We start from the raw sequence: 19368 nt of genomic DNA, 5'->3' as shown, positions 1-19368 counted from the left end.
GTTTTACCAACACAGCAATTTCATGTCCCTCGAAACTGTATTGTAGAACTGGCAACCGTGCATTTATCTCCTGTGCTGAGCAGACGGAGGGATCAGAGAGGTGGGGGCGACATAAACTGGTCTGTAGCAAGCAACGTAGATTAAAACAATAATAAATACATTCACACAGGAACTTCTTTCCTCCCCACCCCCTTATCCCTCCTTTGCAAAAGTGCTGTACTTTAAAAGTTTTTTTTTTTTCCTGGCAGCTTGGTGGAAATACAGAGAGAGAGCTCCGTCTAACAACACACATAGGAAAAGGAAACTATTGTATAATGCATCCTCATCCCTGTGCACACACAGACACACACACAAAAGTTTCCTCTCAGGTCCAGGGGATTCTTTAATTTCTCATTCTTTCATTCCCTCAGTCTGGGAAACACAGAATTTGGGAGAAAAATTGAGACTTTTTTTTTAAATTTTGAAAAATTGTTCTCCCACCTGTGTGTAAACCTTGGAGTTCACTGTGGGTGACAGCCAGCAGTGCCAGGCTTTTGTACGTCAGTGGCACGGCTATTGTGGTTGGTACTGTTTTTTGTACTTTTTTGATTTTTGCCCTTTTTTTTTTCTTTTGCCCTGGGAATAATATTATCAGGTTCAGAACTTTTTTTCTTGTGGTGATACTTAAAACCTACAGAAGGGAAAGCTGGAAATGAAGAGAGTCCTCTGCGTGCTTCTTGGCATTTGGCTGGGTACTGTTGACAGAACAGGTAAGATTTTTTTGGTTAATTCTATAATCTGGATTGTTTGGGGGGTGACAGGGGTACAATCTTAAAGCTTGGATTATGCTATGAGGGGCATGAAACATTTTTGAAAAATATGCTCATACTTGTAGGTCAAAGACCACATTTATAGGACATTCTTGTAGTCCATTGACAGTGTGTGAAGGTCATGCTTTTAGGACTTGGACAACAGTTGTAGGTTTATAAGAAATTATTTTAAGGCATGGACAATATTTTTACACCATAGATGGGAAATTTGATTACTGAGTTTCCCTAAAATAAGTCACCTTTCTAGTTATCTTTCTAGTTATCTTTCTAGTCATCTTTCTAGTCATCCGTGATTGCTAATATTATGTAGGACATGCTTGAAGGGCATGGACAATGTTTTTATGCCATAGATGAGAATGCTATCTACTAAGTTTTCCTAAAATAAGTCTTCTAAAGTCCAAAGAACATTGATTGCTAACTTTAGGTGGGACTTGCTTGTATGATAAAACCATTGATTGCTAACTCTAGGTAGGACATACTTATATGACAGAAACAGTGTTTGTAGGACTTGCTCGTAGGACATGGGCAATGTTAGTAGAACAGCATGGTGAGCAGCATGATGATTTGGTGGTTAGCACTGCATTTTTGCTTTGTAGTGCTGGGGTCCTGGGTTTAAATCCCACCAAGGACAACTTCTCCAAGGAGTTTGTATGTTCTCCCCGAGTTTGCGTGGGTTTCCTCCAGGTTCTCTGCTTTAAAGGCATACTGATGGGGAATCTAGATTATGAGCCCCAATGGGGAAAGTGATGATCATGTCTGTAAAGCTCTGTGGAATTAATGCCGCTATATAAGCAAAGCATAAATAATAATAATCATAATGTTTGTATATCATAGAGGAGAAATCTGATTATTATGTTTAGGTAAAATAAGACACAACCCATTCATCGCTGATGGCTACTCATGTGGCTTTGGACAGTCTATAATGGTCAGGATCTCCAACGCTGTTCATACACCCTCTATGATTTACCAATATTATACTACGGATTTATGAAACCTGCCCATCATTAAATCAAGCAAACCATATGACTACATGTTACACCCAAAACATAAACAAGGCAAAGTCCTGACCGCAGCAGACCCTAGTTTCCAAACGCCTATAAACATCATGCAACATCTGTTATTATCAGGAAACAGCTTACACGGGATTTAGGACCATTACCGTATAATATACATGTGAGCTAATAGCGGAGGACTGTTTTCACTTTTATAAAGTCAGAACACATTCGCAGGCATTGCAGCTTTAACCACTTAACCCTTAATGCATTGAGTATGACAGTGAATGGACATCTGTAAACTGGTTATCCCATAGGAACTATTCATATTCTCCATAAGTGTCCATTCATAGTATTATCCGATTATGTAAGATCATTCTTCCCAGAACATACTACATCCCTGATCCTAAAGAGATGATGCCTTATATTTTCCCCATATTCCATCGGTAAATCCCATTCCCTTGTTTTACGGTACCTCATTAACTATTTCATTCGTGAACACCTTACTTGATTTTCACGACTACTTCTTTTTCTTAAAATAGCAACTTTAATTTTGCCTGAGTTTAATTCCAGAGGTTATATGACATCCAACTTTTTAAAAAAAAAATGTCTATGCAGCTTAACTTTTTTTTTTGCACATATTTTGGCAATTTCAGTTTAGATCTTTACCTTCGGAATATGGATCTTCAATATCTAAAATATATAATTCCATCTGAGAGTTTACCGATAATTGTATCTAGAAATCAATAACAAGTCCATCTGGGAGATTAGTTAACGGATGATTCTATCAGAATAGATAATCTGATCATTCCATATATGTGAATAATCTGAGAATTCAGTCTATGAGTATTGATATTCTGTTAATCCCATCTATAAAAAAAAAAGATAATCAGATAATTGCATCTGTGAGAATGGATTATAGGAGAATTTCATCTATGAGAATAAATAATCTGAGAATTCCGTTTATGAGAATAGGTAACCGTGTAATTCTAAGTATTCCAAGATTTATCATTCCATCATAGAATTTGCCTGAGAATTCGCTATAGAAATCAATAACATTTGTGAGACTAGATAAACTGATAATTCCTTCTATCAGAATGGATACCTGTGAATTCCATTTATGGGAATATATATTCTAAGAATCCGATTAGAACAAAATTATATCATAAATGAGACTATATAATCTCATAATTCCATTTGTAAAACTAGATAATCTAATCATTCTGTGAGAATAGATGATCTGATAATTTTACCCATCAGATACATAACCTAAAGACTCCATAAATGGAATAGATAATCTGACTATTCCATCTATGAAAATAGATAATTTCACAATCCCACCTATAGGAAATGATAATCTGAACATTTCTTTTTTTAGATTGGAACATATGATTATTTCAACTATGATAATAGATAATCTGAGATTTCTCTTTATGTCAATAGGTCATTTTAAATTTCCCAAACTTCGTAATTCCATCAGATAATTTACCTAAGAATTCGATACAGATGTCAATAACATCTGTGAAACTGGATCAACTGATAATCCCTGTTGTCAAAATGGATACCTGAATATTCCAGAATATTCCATTTATTGGAGTAGATATTCTAAGAATTGTATCTATTAGAAGAAATAATCTCCTAATTTCATATGTTAGGCTATATAATCTAATAATTCCTTGTGTGGGAATAAATAATCTGCTAATTCAATCTATGATCATTGATGATCGTATAATTTTACCTATCAGACGTAGTCTGGATAATTCCACTTGTGGAAATAGATAATCGGATTATTACATCTATGAGAATAGAAAATCTCAGAATTCCATCTATAAAACAGGATAACCTGATAATTTCATGTGTGAGAATTGATCATATAAGAATTCTATCTATGATAAAAAATAATCTAAGATTTCTGTTCATGAGAAAAGCTTCCAAGCTTTGTTATAGACATGAGAACTCTACATGGAAATAATTAACATCTGTGAGCCAAGATAAACTCTGAGAAAAAATAATCTGATAATCCCATCTCTAAAACATTTTTTAAAACATATATATTTTTAATTTCATGTGTGAGAATGGATCATTCCATCTATGATAATATATAATCTGAGATTTCCAACATACGACAATAGATAATCTGAGAATTCTGTTTACGTGAAAACCTGTCAATTCCATATGTGAGACTAGATCATTCGCGATTGGATACTTGAATCTTTGTCACCTGAATCTGAATATATTAATTATTTTCTATCCCCCCAGAATTTGATCACTTTATTGAATTACGGTAATGTTTTGTTTCTGAAAATCTAATCTGAGAGTCCTACCTTTCTAAACTAGAAAAATAACTATATGAATCAACCTAGAAAATCACAATGGAAGCTGCCAGGCGTGATATACAAAGTGATGTTAGAATTATAACCAATGTATATACTATCATTTTTATTTTTTCTTCGGATATGTTAAGATATAGCAGAGCTAAATTGGTTGGGTTTGTCATTTGACATAAATGTAACAGCGTTATTTTACCAAGAATCCAAATTCCGTGAAACAAAGAACCTCATCTTTACTAATACTTCTTATATTATATAATAAAAAAAATACTAAAAAATGCTTCATATTTGGAATTAACCGATATGTCAAGCTGTTAGGATATATTAACTTCTGTAGTGCTGAGAAATCAGAACAAAAAGTTTGCCACATGTCCAGGTATATTGTGATACAGCAATTGACTGGGAGTGATGGGCTCATTACCGGCAACTATAGCCATGAGACATCGGATTTGGTTGCACTTGAGGAGGACATGCATTTTTATGGCGTTTCTGAAAAAATATAGCTTGAAAAGGCTACACCACTCCAGGTAATTGACAGGTATCTCCCTATGTAGATACACGGGAGAGACCTGTCAATCACCTAGAGCGGTGCAGGGAGAAGCCGGCCAGATGTGGCACCAGGATAGTCTCAGATCAATTCCTATAGTTCCTGTCCAGATCTTCCAACTATATTTTCTCTGAAACGTCAGAGCAATTCCATCACAAATATACCTGGCTGCAATCTTGTAGCCAGGATCTAATTTGTTCTTCCCATGAATCCATTTGATTATGGATTTATGGACAGAGAGGTTAAGATTCAGCTTGCCACATTCCCAACATTTGGGGACATGTGCCGCCAGCCCCAAACCAGCTATTCCCTATATACAAAATCATCTGTACTCTAGGATCTCCCTGCTTTGATCATTAGTCATATATCGTAACTTCAACATCCCATCTACCTTTATCATAACACATCTTAATTTAATAGACTCTGTAACATACCTGGCGGCATCCTTGCATAGTGGTCCATCTCCCACTGTGCAAGAGCGCGCACTTGATCTCCAGTCCAGAATGTCTCTCTGGCTTCCCTCCATACTGTCTGTTTGTGTCTGTTTCTGCTGCTTAAGGGCGGCGCCCGATCACTTCCTGCTTTTTGTACCTGCTGTGGGTCACACCCCTTGTGCGTCCTCAGCCTATTGCTGTCTGTCACCTGGTATATAACCCAGCTGCTCCAATCAATCCCCGCCTGAGCATTGTGTTTCATTCAGTGTGTGCTTGCACTCTGAAGGTGCCAGGTCCTGTTCTGTGTTCTCTTGTCTGCCTTTCCTGGAGGCTGTATTTCCAGGCCTGTCTGAACACGCTCCTAGCCTGTTCCTCCCACCTTCTAGGGGCCGATTTCCTAGACCCGCTCCTGTATCTTGTCTGTCCTGTCTGAACTCGCTCCTAGCCTGTTCCTCCCGCCTTCTAGGGGCCGATTACCTAGACCCGCTCCTGTATCTTGTCTGTCCTGTCTGAACACGGTCCTTGCCTGTTCGTCCCGCCTCTCTGGGGGCCGTATTCCCGGACCCGCTCCTGTATCCCGCTGCAGTGTCGGTCTCTTCCGTACACTCAGTTCCAGTCTGAACTCTCTCCTATATTTTACCTGTTTTTTCTCTATGTCCGTTCCTTTCCTTTTTCTGCAGAGTCTGAACTCGTACCTAACTCCTGCTTGTTGTCTCTGTACTCCCGTTTGTGAGTTTGTGGTCCACTTGCTACTTCACTGTGGGTATCTGGCTCTGCCTTTCCCTTCCTGTCTGTTCCGTGTGAACAGAGCCCTGTCCGTCCTGCTCTGACTCCTTGCTCACTGCTCCGGCAGCCTGGCTCCGCTCTGACCCTTTTGCTCACTGCTCCGGCAGCCTTGCTCCGCTCTGACCCTTTTGCTCACTGCTCCAGGCGGCCTCGTCCTGCTCTGACTCCTTGCTCACTGCTCCGGCAGTCTCGCTCAGCTCTGACCCTTTGCTCATCGCTCCTGGCGGTCTCGTCCTGCTCTGCTCTTGCTCACCGCTCCAGGCGGTCTCGTCCTGCTCTGCTCTTGCTCACCGCTCCAGGCGGTCTTGTCCTGCTCTGCTCTTGCTCACCGCTCCAGGCGGTCTCGTCCTGCTCTGCTCTTGCTCACCGCTCCAGGCGGTCTCGTCCTGCTCTGCTCTTACTCACCGCTCCAGGCGGTCTCGTCCTGCTCTGCTCTTGCTCACCGCTCCAGGCGGCCTCATCCTGCTCTGCTCTTGCTCACCGCTCCAGGCGGTCTCGTCCTGCTCTGTTCTTGCTCACCGCTCCAGGCGGTCTCGTCCTGCCCTGCTCTTGCTCACTGCTCCAGGCGGTCTCGTCCTGCCCTGCTCTTGCTCACCGCTCCAGGCGGTCTCGTCCTGCCCTGCTCTTGCTCACCTCTCCAGGCGGTCTCGTCCTGCCCTGCTCTTGCTCACCGCTCCGGGCGGTCTCGTCCTGCCCTGCTCTCACTCACCTCTCTGGGCGGCCTCACTCTGCTGTGTTTGTCCGCCACATCTGTGGTTCTGTTCCAGAGTCCCAGTGTGTACTGGGTCCTATCCCGCCTGTGTTCCTACCTGCTAGTGCCTTCCTGTCTGCACTCTAGCCGTGCTTGCCTGTACCCCCCTGCCTGCATACCCGCCTGCCTGCATACCAGTCGTGCCTGCCTATTCCCACCAGTCTGTGTGCCAGCCTAACCAGTCTGTTCCTGTATTCCCCTGTGTGGGTCAACAGCCGTGTCCGGGGTCTGTCCTGGAGTAGCACCTGATCCCTCTGCTCGGTTCCTCCTTGGTGCACTGGCGTCGTATGCCGTCGTGCGACCCTGGTCGGATCGGGTGAATACCTAGTTACGCCCCTCCAGGCATTCACTCTCCGGCACGGTCCAGTGGAATCACACGCACATGCCGCTCAGCCCGGGCGTGTGCATTACAGCATGCTCAGGCCATGGTTCCCGTTGAGCCCCACGGCCTTCGCTCTCTGAGATGTTTTCCAGCAAATACGTGCATTAAAAATAAATAAATAAATTTTTTTTTCCTTAGCTGAGTTCCAGGCGAATTACGCACCCGTCCAGATGGATCTATCAGCTCTCGTTCCTGCGGATCCGCCACGTTACTATGGGGATCCAAGACAGAGTCGTGCATTTGTGGAGCAATGCATGCTACACTTCAAGTTCTACCCTCTATGTTTTCCCACAGATCGGGTTAAGGTGGGATTCATGATGTCTTACCTAGCGGGTGATGCCTTGAATTGGATCATTCCCCTATGGGACGCACAGGATCCTATCGTCCTAGACATAATGGCCTTCCTGGTGGCCTTTCTATTGGTCTTCGATGATCCTAACCCGGAGGCTCCTGCTGAAGCTTCACTTCCCAGTATCCCGGAGCAGCCCCGATGGGTAATGTGTGTGGGTAGCGCAATAGTCCTCCAGCCCAATGAGACTACTGCCCACCCAGAATCCTCACAGGGTGACTACACTCTCCGGAATACTTCTCCCAACCTCAAGAGGCAGTCCAGACGTGCTAGACGTAGAGGCAAGCCGTCACGCCAGGGTCTGTCCTCCCTGAGACCTCCTGACCCCAACCTTGAAGTCCCTACTGAAGCTTCATCTCCCTGTATCCCGGAGAAGCCACAATGGGTAATGTGCGTGGGTAGTGCACCAGTTCTCCTGCCGAAGAGACTGCTGCCCACCCAGAATTCACACCGGAGGACCCCCTGTTGCCTCCTGAATCCCCCGAGATACCACTTGAGGACAATTGGAGAGAGACTTCCCTATACCCTGCACCTGATACCTCGCCCGCTTCGTCCAGTGAGTCCGACCTAGTGTTCTCCGAAGCAGAGGTTACCCCTGAGTCTCTACACCCCTCCGATCAGGCGGAGGATCTCCAGTTGTCTCCTGAACCCTTCGGGGTGCTACCTGGTAGCGAATGGACAGAGACTTTCCTATACTCGGTACCTGATACCTCGGCTGCTTCATCCAATGAGTCCGACCTAGTGTACTCTGAAGCAGAGGTTACCCATGAGTCTCTACACCCCTCTGACCAGGCGGAGGACCTCCAGTTGTCTCCAGAACCCTTCGGGGTGCCACCTGGTGGTGAATGGACAGAGACTTTCCAATACTCGGTACCCGATACCTCGCCTGCTTCGTCCAGTGAGTCCGACCTAGTGTACTCTGAAGCAGATGTTTTCCCTGAGCCTCTGCACTCTTCTGACCCGGCAGAGGACCTCCAGTTGTTTCCTGACTCCTCCGGGGTACCACCAGATAACAAAGAGACAGTGACTTTTTCTCACCCTGTACCTGATAACCCGTCTATTTCTTCCTGTGAATTTGACAAGATGTACCTCGAAGCAGAGATTACCCCCAAGTCTCTGATCCCCTCCAACCCGGTGGAGGACTTCCAGTTGTCTCCTGTACCCTCTGGGGTGCCACCTGAAAATATGTGGAGAGAGACTTCCTTGTGTGCTGTTCCTGGTACTCCACCCGTTTCGTCTGTTGCTGAGGATGGCTGGATAGGAGGTAGCATCCTAGCTAACCAGATGAGACCAGTTTTTCCTGTGGACAGTGGAAGTGATCTCCTTGAAGTGAAGGATTGGCCCTCGAATTCCCTGCGGAAGATTCTGGCAGGCCTGAAGAAGAGGGGGCGTAAGGGGGGGGTACTGTAACATACCTGGCGGCATCCTTGCATAGTGGTCCATCTCCCACTGTGCAAGAGCGCGCACTTGATCTCCAGTCCAGAATGTCTCTCTGGCTTCCCTCCATGCTGTCTGTTTGTGTCTGTTTCTGCTGCTTAAGGGCGGCGCCCGATCACTTCCTGCGTTTTGTACCTGCTGTGGGTCACACCCCTTGTGCGTCCTCAGCCTATTGCTGTCTGTCACCTGGTATATAACCCAGCTGCTCCAATCAATCCCCGCCTGAGCATTGTGTTTCATTCAGTGTGTGCTTGCACTCTGAAGGTGCCAGGTCCTGTTCTGTGTTCTCTTGTCTGCCTTTCCTGGAGGCTGTATTTCCAGGCCTGTCTGAACACGCTCCTAGCCTGTTCCTCCCGCCTTCTAGGGGCCGATTTCCTAGACCCGCTCCTGTATCTTGTCTGTCCTGTCTGAACTCGCTCCTAGCCTGTTCCTCCCGCCTTCTGGGGGCCGATTACCTAGACCCGCTCCTGTATCTTGTCTGTCCTGTCTGAACACGCTCCTTGCCTGTTCGTCCCGCCTCTCTGGGGGCCGTATTCCCAGACCCGCTCCTGTATCCCGCTGCAGTGTCGGTCTCTTCCGTACACTCAGTTCCAGTCTGAACTCTCTCCTATCTTTTACCTGTTTTTTCTCTATGTCCGTTCCTTTCCTTTTTCTGCAGAGTCTGAACTCGTACCTAACTCCTGCTTGTTGTCTCTGTACTCCCGTTTGTGAGTTTGTGGTCCACTTGCTACTTCACTGTGGGTATCTGGCTCTGCCTTTCCCCTCCTGTCTGTTCCGTGTGAACAGAGCCCTGTCCGTCCTGCTCTGACTCCTTGCTCACTGCTCCGGCAGCCTGGCTCCGCTCTGACCCTTTTGCTCACTGCTCCGGCAGCCTTGCTCCGCTCTGACCCTTTTGCTCACTGCTCCAGGCGGCCTCGTCCTGCTCTGACTCCTTGCTCACTGCTCCGGCAGTCTCGCTCAGCTCTGACCCTTTGCTCACCGCTCCTGGCGGTCTTGTCCTGCTCTGCTCTTGCTCACCGCTCCAGGCGGTCTCGTCCTGCTCTGCTCTTGCTCACCGCTCCAGGCGGTCTCGTCCTGCTCTGCTCTTGTTCACCGCTCCAGGCGGTCTCGTCCTGCCCTGCTCTTGCTCACCGCTCCAGGCGGTCTCGTCCTGCCCTGCTCTTGCTCACCTCTCCAGGCGGTCTCGTCCTGCCCTGCTCTTGCTCACCGCTCCGGGCGGTCTCGTCCTGCCCTGCTCTCGCTCACCTCTCTGGGCGGCCTCACTCTGCTGTGTTTGTCCGCCACATCTGTGGTTCTGTTCCAGAGTCCCAGTGTGTACTGGGTCCTATCCCGCCTGTGTTCCTACCAGCTAGTGCCTTCCTGTCTGCACTCTAGCCGTGCTTGCCTGTACCCCCCTGCCTGCATACCCGCCTACCTGCATACCAGTCGTGCCTGCCTATTCCCACCAGTCTGTGTGCCAGCCTAACCAGTCTGTTCCTGTATTCCCCTGTGTGGGTCAACAGCCGTGTCCGGGGTCTGTCCTGGAGTAGCACCTGGTCCCTCTGCTCGGTTCCTCCTTGGTGCACTGGCGTCGTATGCCGTCGTGCGACCTGGTCGGATCGGGTGAATACCTAGTTACGCCCCTCCAGGCATTCACTCTCTGGCACGGTCCAGTGGAATCACACGCACACGCTGCTCAGCCCGGGCGTGTGCATTACAGACTCCTTACCTATATACTGTACACATCCAGGTCAGAACTCCTATTCTAATCCACCATAATGACACCCCATTATCCCACTATCCATCCAGCATCAGCACTTTACAGGACATTCTCGCCATTGCATCACCATTCCAATAGCGTAGTTTCATCTTATAACTCTAAAATAACATTTGGTTATCCCTGCACCTGATACATCTGACTCCCCATCATCTTTTCTTAAGTTCTTGCTCTCTTCATCGGGATTTTCCCTGAACCCTACAGTGTAGGGTTAAGTATCAGGTGATCATCGGCCATTGAGTAGTGGGCCATGAAGGTGCAGTAGAAAAAAAAAACATGAGAAGTTGACTTTGGAGACAAACTTTTACCACTAGATTCTTTCTCAAGGGGTGATTCCCAAAAAGCTTATGAGGGCTTACTAATATGTTCTGTGTTCAGAGGTAACGAGTAGGATGTAAGTAAGGCCACGTTCACACGTTCAGTAATAGGTCAGTATTTTACCTCAGTATTTGTAAGCCAAAACCAGGAGTGGGTGATAAATACAGAAGTGGTGACGTGTTTCTATTATACTTTTCCTCTGACTGTTCCACCCCTGGTTTTGGCTTACAAATACTAAGGTAAAATACTGACCAAATACTGAATGTGTGAACGGGGCCTTAAATAAATTTCCTCAGGCAGATTCAAGGAACATAGTGATTTTTTTTTACATGCAATTTTCAGGCTGGAAAATTCACACAAAAAAAAAGTTATAAAAACTATGGTGATTTATGGTGATTTTTGGAGTAAATTTTGCTCCAAAATCAACAGTAAAATCCCTATTCCTATTGAGACACCTATAGTGTACACGCTGCTGTTTTTTTTCCAACCGCAAAAAGAATCAACAAGTCAATTCTCAACTAAAGCAGAAAACACCACCACATGCACCCCATGTCGCATTTTTTTCTCAAGGTTTCCTGCGAGGTTTTTGATTGGTAAGTTTACACTGAGTTATTTTTAAGGGGATTTTGGAGGTAGTTCCGCTTCAAAATCCCCATTAAAGTGTATTCAAAGAGTATTTAAAGCAGTTTGTGATCTGGATTTGAAGCAGAACCACTTAAAAATATTGCGCCACCATGTTAGGGTATGTGCACACATTGTCATTAAGACGCTGGTGCAGTCGCATTCATTTTCTCAAAGCGGTTTCCTATCCCTGAAGCGGATATAAGAACTGACATAAGATGGAACATGTGCACGGTACTGTCGCTTTGACATTGCTGTGCAGTATGTTCATGTTACGGGGCGCTTTTGCGTTCCTTTTTCAGACAGATTCCAGATGGGTATGTTCACATAGACTTTTTTAATGTGGATTTTTTTGTCTCTAGCATCTTCATTTAAAAAAAAAAACTTCAAAAATGAAGTTTAGCTTTTTTGGCGCATTTCTTTTGTTGTTTTTGCATATGAGCCATTTTTTTCTGCTTCAATTAACTCGGTAGTCAGATGTGGAGTATTTCATTTTCAAGCAGATATTTGAAGCAAACAAGTGGTGGAAAAACCACACGGGCCACTCCTACACAGGGACCCAAAAAAGGGATGCACTGATACCCATAATTTAGCTTCCTACTATCTATTAGATTGCATAAGCGACTGAGCTAATGAACTTCTTATCTCCATAGTACTGAGAAATGTATATAAGGACGTTTTGGAGAGTAAGGGGTCCATATTCTGTTCCTGCTCAGGGGATCTCTGTTGTCCACGTTAGCCCCATCCCCATGCACTTCTGGTAAGACCCATTTATAAGGTGTAATTATAGGTCTGATGGGAATGATAATGCGTGCCGGTAACATTAATGGACCAACGTAACTGAGATGATTAATCGGAAAGGTGATCATCACCGGGGAAATTGATCGAGGAAGCATTATATTTTAAAGTCTTACCTGGGCACATATCATATTACATTTATAGCAAAGTTCTTAATTGCTCCATGTAGATGAGCCAAATCACCCCCTCGTCCAGATCATAATATTATTACTGAGTGCAAAAAAAGTATGTTGCTCCCTGTAACCAGAATACCGCTTTTCAAGGTAGGCTTAAAAAACCTGATTGGTTGTTTTCTCTTTTCCTTTATGGTGTCACAATTCTATCTGGGTGTATGGAAACAGTGAGCGACATTTCAGCCGTCCAATCTAGGACAGAGGCGTGCTGAACTGTCAGTATGGTGATGGACAGCTCAGACATCCAATCGGAGGCTGGGGAGTGCTGAGCTGTCAGTGTGAATGACAGTTCAGCCATCCAATCAGGGCTGGGCTTCCTGAATGTGATTACCTGGCTATGTAGCTGGCTCTCTGCCTCCAATTAGTGCCAGTTGTAGCTTTGCTCAAATGGTGTGCACTTGCTCTGTTCTCTCTGTTCCTGTATTTGATCTTTGCTGCCCAACCTTAGACCTCGCCTTTGACCATCTGTTTGTCTTGCCCTTTTATCTTGATCCGCTACCTTCATGGAATTCTGACCTCGGACTGTTACCTGACTATGCCTTTGCCTTACCCCTTTGTATATGATGAGCCCTCACGGCTTGTCTGTGAGTAGTGAATAGCATCACATATGGTACTTTTTTATATGGTGCAGGAATATGTACAGGATGAGGGTCCATAACTTGAAAGGGTCTGAAATAAAAAAATATTGGCTCAGAAGGACACCACATGTAATTTTGGGTTGGGCAGCAATATTGCATATTAAATATTGGATGATCTGGGATTTTTTCCTATACCTCCCTAAATATTGTCTATATAGATACCCGACATATGTGCTCTTTGAAGAGATACTGTATTTCAGACCTAAATTATCAGAGCTCAGATAAACAGCTTCCTGGCATTAAACGAGGAGAGATTATCTAAAATTCACTTATGGTATTCAAGAGAAGGGATTGGGGAGCGAGGCAGTCACAATATCTGCAATTTATTTTTGGCTTATTAGTCCCACAGAACTAAAATCTCCTTAATGCTATGCATCTGGATGGCATTTCACACAGAGATGACTCTCAGGATGTATGAACAAAAAAAGAAAACAACTCTAATAAGTAACGAGAGTAAAAAATTAAGTTAGAGCATCAAACAGAATTGAGTATATCACTTACCAGATGTTCACACAAGCGTCCCATGAGATGCAGTATATAGTTTATTGTTATATACTGTTGTATACAGTATACTGCCATAAGCAATATATTCAATGCTAGAAGAGTTAAGAGAATGTATAACTGTAATACCAGTCTCTCACAAACAGTGGGCGCTAATTCTTATTTCTTGTATGAAACATTTTTCAAATACACGATTTTGCACAAATTTAACACAAATGTAGAAGAACATGGGGGTTATTAAGGGCGCTGGTGGGTATAGTTTAGTTTACCTGCAGCAAGTAGTAAGGGGCACCATATACCACATAAGAATAAAACCTAAATGTAAAAAAGATCTACTGCGCTGGTAAACTTACTCTAAAATGACACGAGAGGGTTAAAAACGAAGAATTTATTTATACAAAGAATTGTTTATAATATATAGTTAAAATGCAGGGTTAAAATTCACAGAAGAAGTAGGGGTTCCTTGGAGAAATATGATCGGGATACCAGGTTTTCCTAGTTGGTTATTCTCGGTAAATCGGGACGCACGAGTACCTGTGAGGGGTATATATATACTATGGTAAGCTTAGGATAAGTTGGCAGATTACCTTTTTAGTATATGGAGGTTCTAATTACCTGGAGGGCAGTTAGGTGGTGGAAGAGTAATCACAGGAGTGTGGACGCCTCTGGCTAGCTCTGCTGAAACGGTCAGCTGTGAGTAAAGAAGGGACTAATGATTAAGAGACAGGATGTTACCACGTTTAGAGATTAAGTTGGGTATTTACCTGTTATAGTTCGGATCTTAGATAGGTGGTAAAGCCTGTTTACATCTGTTTTGGACTGGAGAGTCCCTGTCCTGGGTTTGCTTGAAGGACTATAGGGTATTATAAAGTGGGAACTCAAGAAGATAAAACGTGTATAGATATATAGTACACACTTTTACACAGTTGAGTATCTTACCCATAAGGAGGTAGTTGTGTGGTAGTTGTATCCAATGGTGGTGGTTGTAGTCACAATTTAGTCATCCAGGTCATCAAGATTATTTTTTCAACCTAGGGAAGCTATGTGTCAATATTAGTTAGTATAAAAAATCAGTACACATAGGGTTAAAAAGGAGGGTAAGATTTTCTATTATTATATGGTAAAGTTTCGTAGTACTACAGTAGGGTGAGAGGTCTTACCACTGCTGGCTCTATATGATGGATAAAGTTCTGCTGTAGGGAAGGTCAGGTTATTGGTAAATATCCTTATCTGTAACAGGAGTTAAAAGCGCTTATAGCGCTTTGTGGCTGTTTCTTTAGGCAGTGATGGTAGCAAACATATGTTGCTGTAAGTAGCCCAGCTTCTTTGTGAAGAGAGAGTAGATCGTGCAAAAGCCTTGTAGTCCCGGGAGTTGCGTGCTGCTGAGGTATTTACCTTGGTCGGCGTCCTGTGATAGAAGACTTGCTTCGTGGAGACGGTCCGGGTGGGTGTCGGGGCTGAGGGATGTCGGAGTCCCGGCCGGAGACTCCGGCACCTGCGTACAGCGCCCGGAGATAGAAGACGTTTATCACACTAGGACCTGCGTAGCGTAAGGTCCTGGTAGTCACGTGACTTAGAGACGGAGAGCAGGAGAGGCCAAACTTCCTACGCGTTTCGGATACTGCGGTATCCTATGTGTATCGATTTTTTATACTAACTAATATAGACACATAGCTTCCCTAGGTTGAAAAAATAATCTTGATGACCTGGATGACTAAATTGTGACTACATCCACCACCATTGGATACAACTACCACACAACTACCTCCTTACGGGTAAGATACTCAACTGTGTAAAAGTGTGTACTATATATCTATACACGTTTTATCTTCTTGAGTTCCCACTTTATAATACCCTATAGTCCTTCAAGCAAACCCAGCACAGGGACTCTCTAGTCCAAAACAGATGTAAACAGGCTTTACCACCTATCTAAGATCCGAACTATAACAGGTAAATACCCAACTTAATCTCTAAACGTGGTAACATCCTGTCTCTTAATAATTAGTCCCTTCTTTACTCACAGCTGACCCTTTCAGCAGAGCTAGCCAGAGGCGTCCATACTCCTGTGATTACTCTTCCACCACCTAACTGCCCTCCAGGTAATTAGAACCTCCATATACTAAAAAGGTAATCCGCCAACTTATCCTAAGCTTACCATAGTATATATATACCCCTCACAGGTACTCATACGTCCCGGATTTACCGAGAATAACCAACTAGGAAAACCTGGTATCCCGATCATATTTCTCCAAGGAACCCCTACTTCTGTGAATTTTAACCCTGCATTTTAACTATATATTTTAAACAATTCTTTGTATAAATAAATTCTTCGTTTTTAACCCTCTCGTGTCATTTTAGAGTAAGTTTACCAGCGCAGTAGATCTTTTTTACAAATGTAGAAGAGCTGAATTCTTTATTTAAACCACAATGTTACATTTTAACTTTGTGGTTATATATGCCACCAAAATATCAGATAAACAATGAGAAAAACTTTATTGAAACAATTATGATATATATAAAAACTTATAAAATTGAGGTAGAAAACAGTGAGGCCGAAGGTGTGGATACCTGAACATCATAGAATGTATCCCCCACAGTCCCAATAAATATATCATATTTCCAATATGTAACATGTGATAACATCAAACTGGATGATAGAATAAGCAATAATGATAACAAAATGTAATGTCACATTGGGAAAACAGTGATATAGCCATATTCTGAACCAAATAGCGGAAAAAATAATATACAAACAGACTGAGAGCAGTAGTATAAGGATGAGGGGGTATATCTGTGGGGACGAGAGCCAGTGAACCACTACTCCCTACGTGTGTTTCACACGGAATGCTTCATCCAGGGGTTTAACTTTGTCAGTAAATGAATCTTTTGCTATAGCTATATACAGTATATATATATATATATATATATATATATATATATTACTGTAAAAGTCAGAAGGCCGGTAAAACCTAGGATTTACCGGTCAATCTGGCCGTCGGTAAAAGCTCAAATTGAAAAGTAAAATTGGACTTTTACCGGTGAAGTCTTGATAAAATCTTAACATTTCTCAACAGCGTTGGTAAAAGTCAGATGTATTCCATATAAACGAACGATTTTGGACTTTTACCTGGGCGAATTGGTAAATCTTTACATTTACCAGCATGTGTTGGTAAAAGTAACAACCAGCATGTGTTGGTAAAAGTGACTTTGAGTCACAGAATTCTGACTCTTACCAGCAGATGATAGTGGTAAAAGTTAACTAAACGCAATTTCCGACTCTGATGAAGGCTTACCAAGAAGCCGTGGTAAATGTGCACATTTACCAACTGCGCTTGGTTAAAGTCAGATGTTCCATCTTCACACCTGATATTTCTGACTTTTACCACGCTCGACGGTAAATGTTAACATTTACCAAGACTTCACAGGTAAAAGTCTAATTTTACTTTTCATTTAGAGCTTTTACCGACGGCCTCGGTAAATGTCCAGATTGACCGATAAATCCTAGGTTTTACCGGCCTTCTGACTTTTACAGCAACATATATATATATATATATATATATATATATATATATATGTTCATATATTTATATATATTTTATATATACAGTGTGTGTATGTGTGTATATATATATACAGTACAGACCAAAAGTTTGGACACACCTTCTCATTTAAAGATTTTTCTGTATTTTCATGACTATGAAAATTGTACATTCACACTGAAGGCATCAAAACTATGAATTAACACATGTGGAATTATATACTTAACAAAAAAGTGTGAAACAACTGAAAATAGGTCTTATTTTCTAGGTTCTTCAAAGTAGCCACCTTTTGCTTTGATGACTGCTTTGCACACTCTTGGCATTCTCTTGATGATCTTCAAGAGGTAGTCACCGGAAATGGTCTTCCAACAATCTTGAAGGAGTTCCCAGAGATACTTAGCACTTGTTGGCCCTTTTGCCTTCACTCTGCGGTCCAGCTCACCCCAAACCATCTCGATTGGGTTCAGGTCTGGTGACTGTGGAGGCCAGGTCATCTGGCGTAGTACCTCATCACTCTCCTTCTTGGTCAAATAGCCCTTACACAGCCTGGAGGTGTGTTTGGGGTCATTGTCCTGTTGAAAAATAAATGATGGTCCAACTAAACGCAAACCGGATGGAATAGCATGTCGCTGCAAGATGCTGTGGTAGCCATGCTGGTTCAGTATGCCTTCAATTTTGAATAAATCCACAACAGTGTCACCAGCAAAGCACCCCCACACCATCACACCTCCTCCTCCATGCTTCACTGTGGGTACCAGGCATGTATACTCCATCCGTTCACCTTTTCTGCGTCGCACAAAGACACGGTGGTTGGAACCAAAGATCTCAAATTTGGACTCATCTGACCAAAGCACAGATTTCCACTGGTCTAATGTCCATTCCTTGTGTTCTTTAGCCCAAACAAGTATCTTCTGCTTGTTGCCTGTCCTTAGCAGTGGTTTCCTAGCAGCTATTTTACCATGAAGGCCTGCTGCACAAAGTCTCCTCTTAACAGTTGTTGAAGAGATGTGTCTGCAGCTAGAACTCTGTGTGGCATTGACCTGGTCTCTAATCTGAGCTGCTGTTAGCCTGCGATTTCTGAGGCTGGTGACTCGGATAAACTTATCCTCAGAAGCAGAGGTGACTCTTGGTCTTCCTTTCCTGGGGCGGTCCTCATGTGAGCCAGTTTCTTTGTAGCACTTGATGGTTTTTGCAACTGCACTTTGGGACACATTCAAAGTTTGCCCAATTTTTCGGACTGACTGACCTTCATTTCTTAAAGTAATGATGGCCACTCGTTTTTCTTTACTTAGCTGCTTTTTTCTTGCCATAATACAAATTCTAACAGTCTATTCAGTAGGACTATCAGCTGTGTATCCACCTGACTTCTGCACAACACAACTGATGGTCCCAACCCCATTTATAACGCAAGAAATCCCACTTATTAAACCTGACAGGGCACACCTGTGAAGTGAAGACCATTTCCGGTGACTACCTCTTGAAGCTCATCAAGAGAATGCCGAAAGTGTGCAAAGCAGTCATCAAAGCAAAAGGTGGCTACTTTGAAGAGCCTAGAATATAAGACATATTTTCAGTTGTTTCACACTTTTTTGTTAAGTATATAATTGAACTAAACCTACAAATGTCCTCCAGCATGTCATGTGCTGGGGGGTTAAACCACCATTGTCAAAAGGAGTGTTTTTTTGTGAATGACCATTATGAAGGGCGGGAGGTCATTCACCATATCTCCACCTCAGGGTGTGACTGAGCAAGGTGAAATGCTCAGTCACTGTTTTTTCATCTGTGTTGTGAGTCTGGAGAAGGAAGTCTCCTGACTGTGTGAAACTGCAGCTCAGGAGGAGCTGAAGTGTGGTGCATCTTAAACGGGCAAACCCCGCATGCATATGGACTTTGCTACCATTTATATTTTGTTTTGTTGTTATGCCGGTAAGGCTGTGTTTATTTTGCTGAACCTGCAGTGCTTTATGCTGTTTTAAATAAACCTGCAGAAGAAAATGTTCCTCCTGAGTCTACTTCTGAAAGCAGCCGAGTGAGTCGTCTTACCACAATATATATATACACACACACACAGTTAGATTCGGGTCAGATTTGAGAAAAAAAAACTTTTTCCATTATTCTAGTGAGCGTTATGAGTAATGGAAAAGTTTCTTACGCTACTCTATTTTGGATATGTGAAACTAAAAGGAAATATAAGAGCAGACACATCT

The 19368-nt window shown here is 43.4% G+C and overlaps 1 protein-coding gene across 2 annotated transcripts in view; it reads left to right on the top strand.

Annotated features, from left to right (window-relative positions):
- Window positions 1-242: 242 nt before the first annotated feature.
- Window positions 243-19368, top strand: part of FLT4 (fms related receptor tyrosine kinase 4) — a 338737-nt gene continuing 319611 nt past the window's right edge. For both annotated transcript variants that reach the window (XM_073649775.1, XM_073649774.1), the window contains exon 1: window positions 243-749. In XM_073649775.1, coding sequence (XP_073505876.1) covers window positions 692-749 — 58 coding nt within the window. In that variant the 5' untranslated portion in view covers window positions 243-691. The remainder of the gene's footprint in view (window positions 750-19368) is intronic.

This window comes from Phyllobates terribilis, unplaced genomic scaffold (assembly GCF_046119375.1).
Source record: "Phyllobates terribilis strain yellow unplaced genomic scaffold, ASM4611937v1 Scaffold_10__3_contigs__length_209671492, whole genome shotgun sequence".
Lineage (NCBI taxonomy): Eukaryota > Metazoa > Chordata > Amphibia > Anura > Dendrobatidae > Phyllobates > Phyllobates terribilis.
This window is presented reverse-complemented; position numbering and strand designations above follow the sequence as displayed.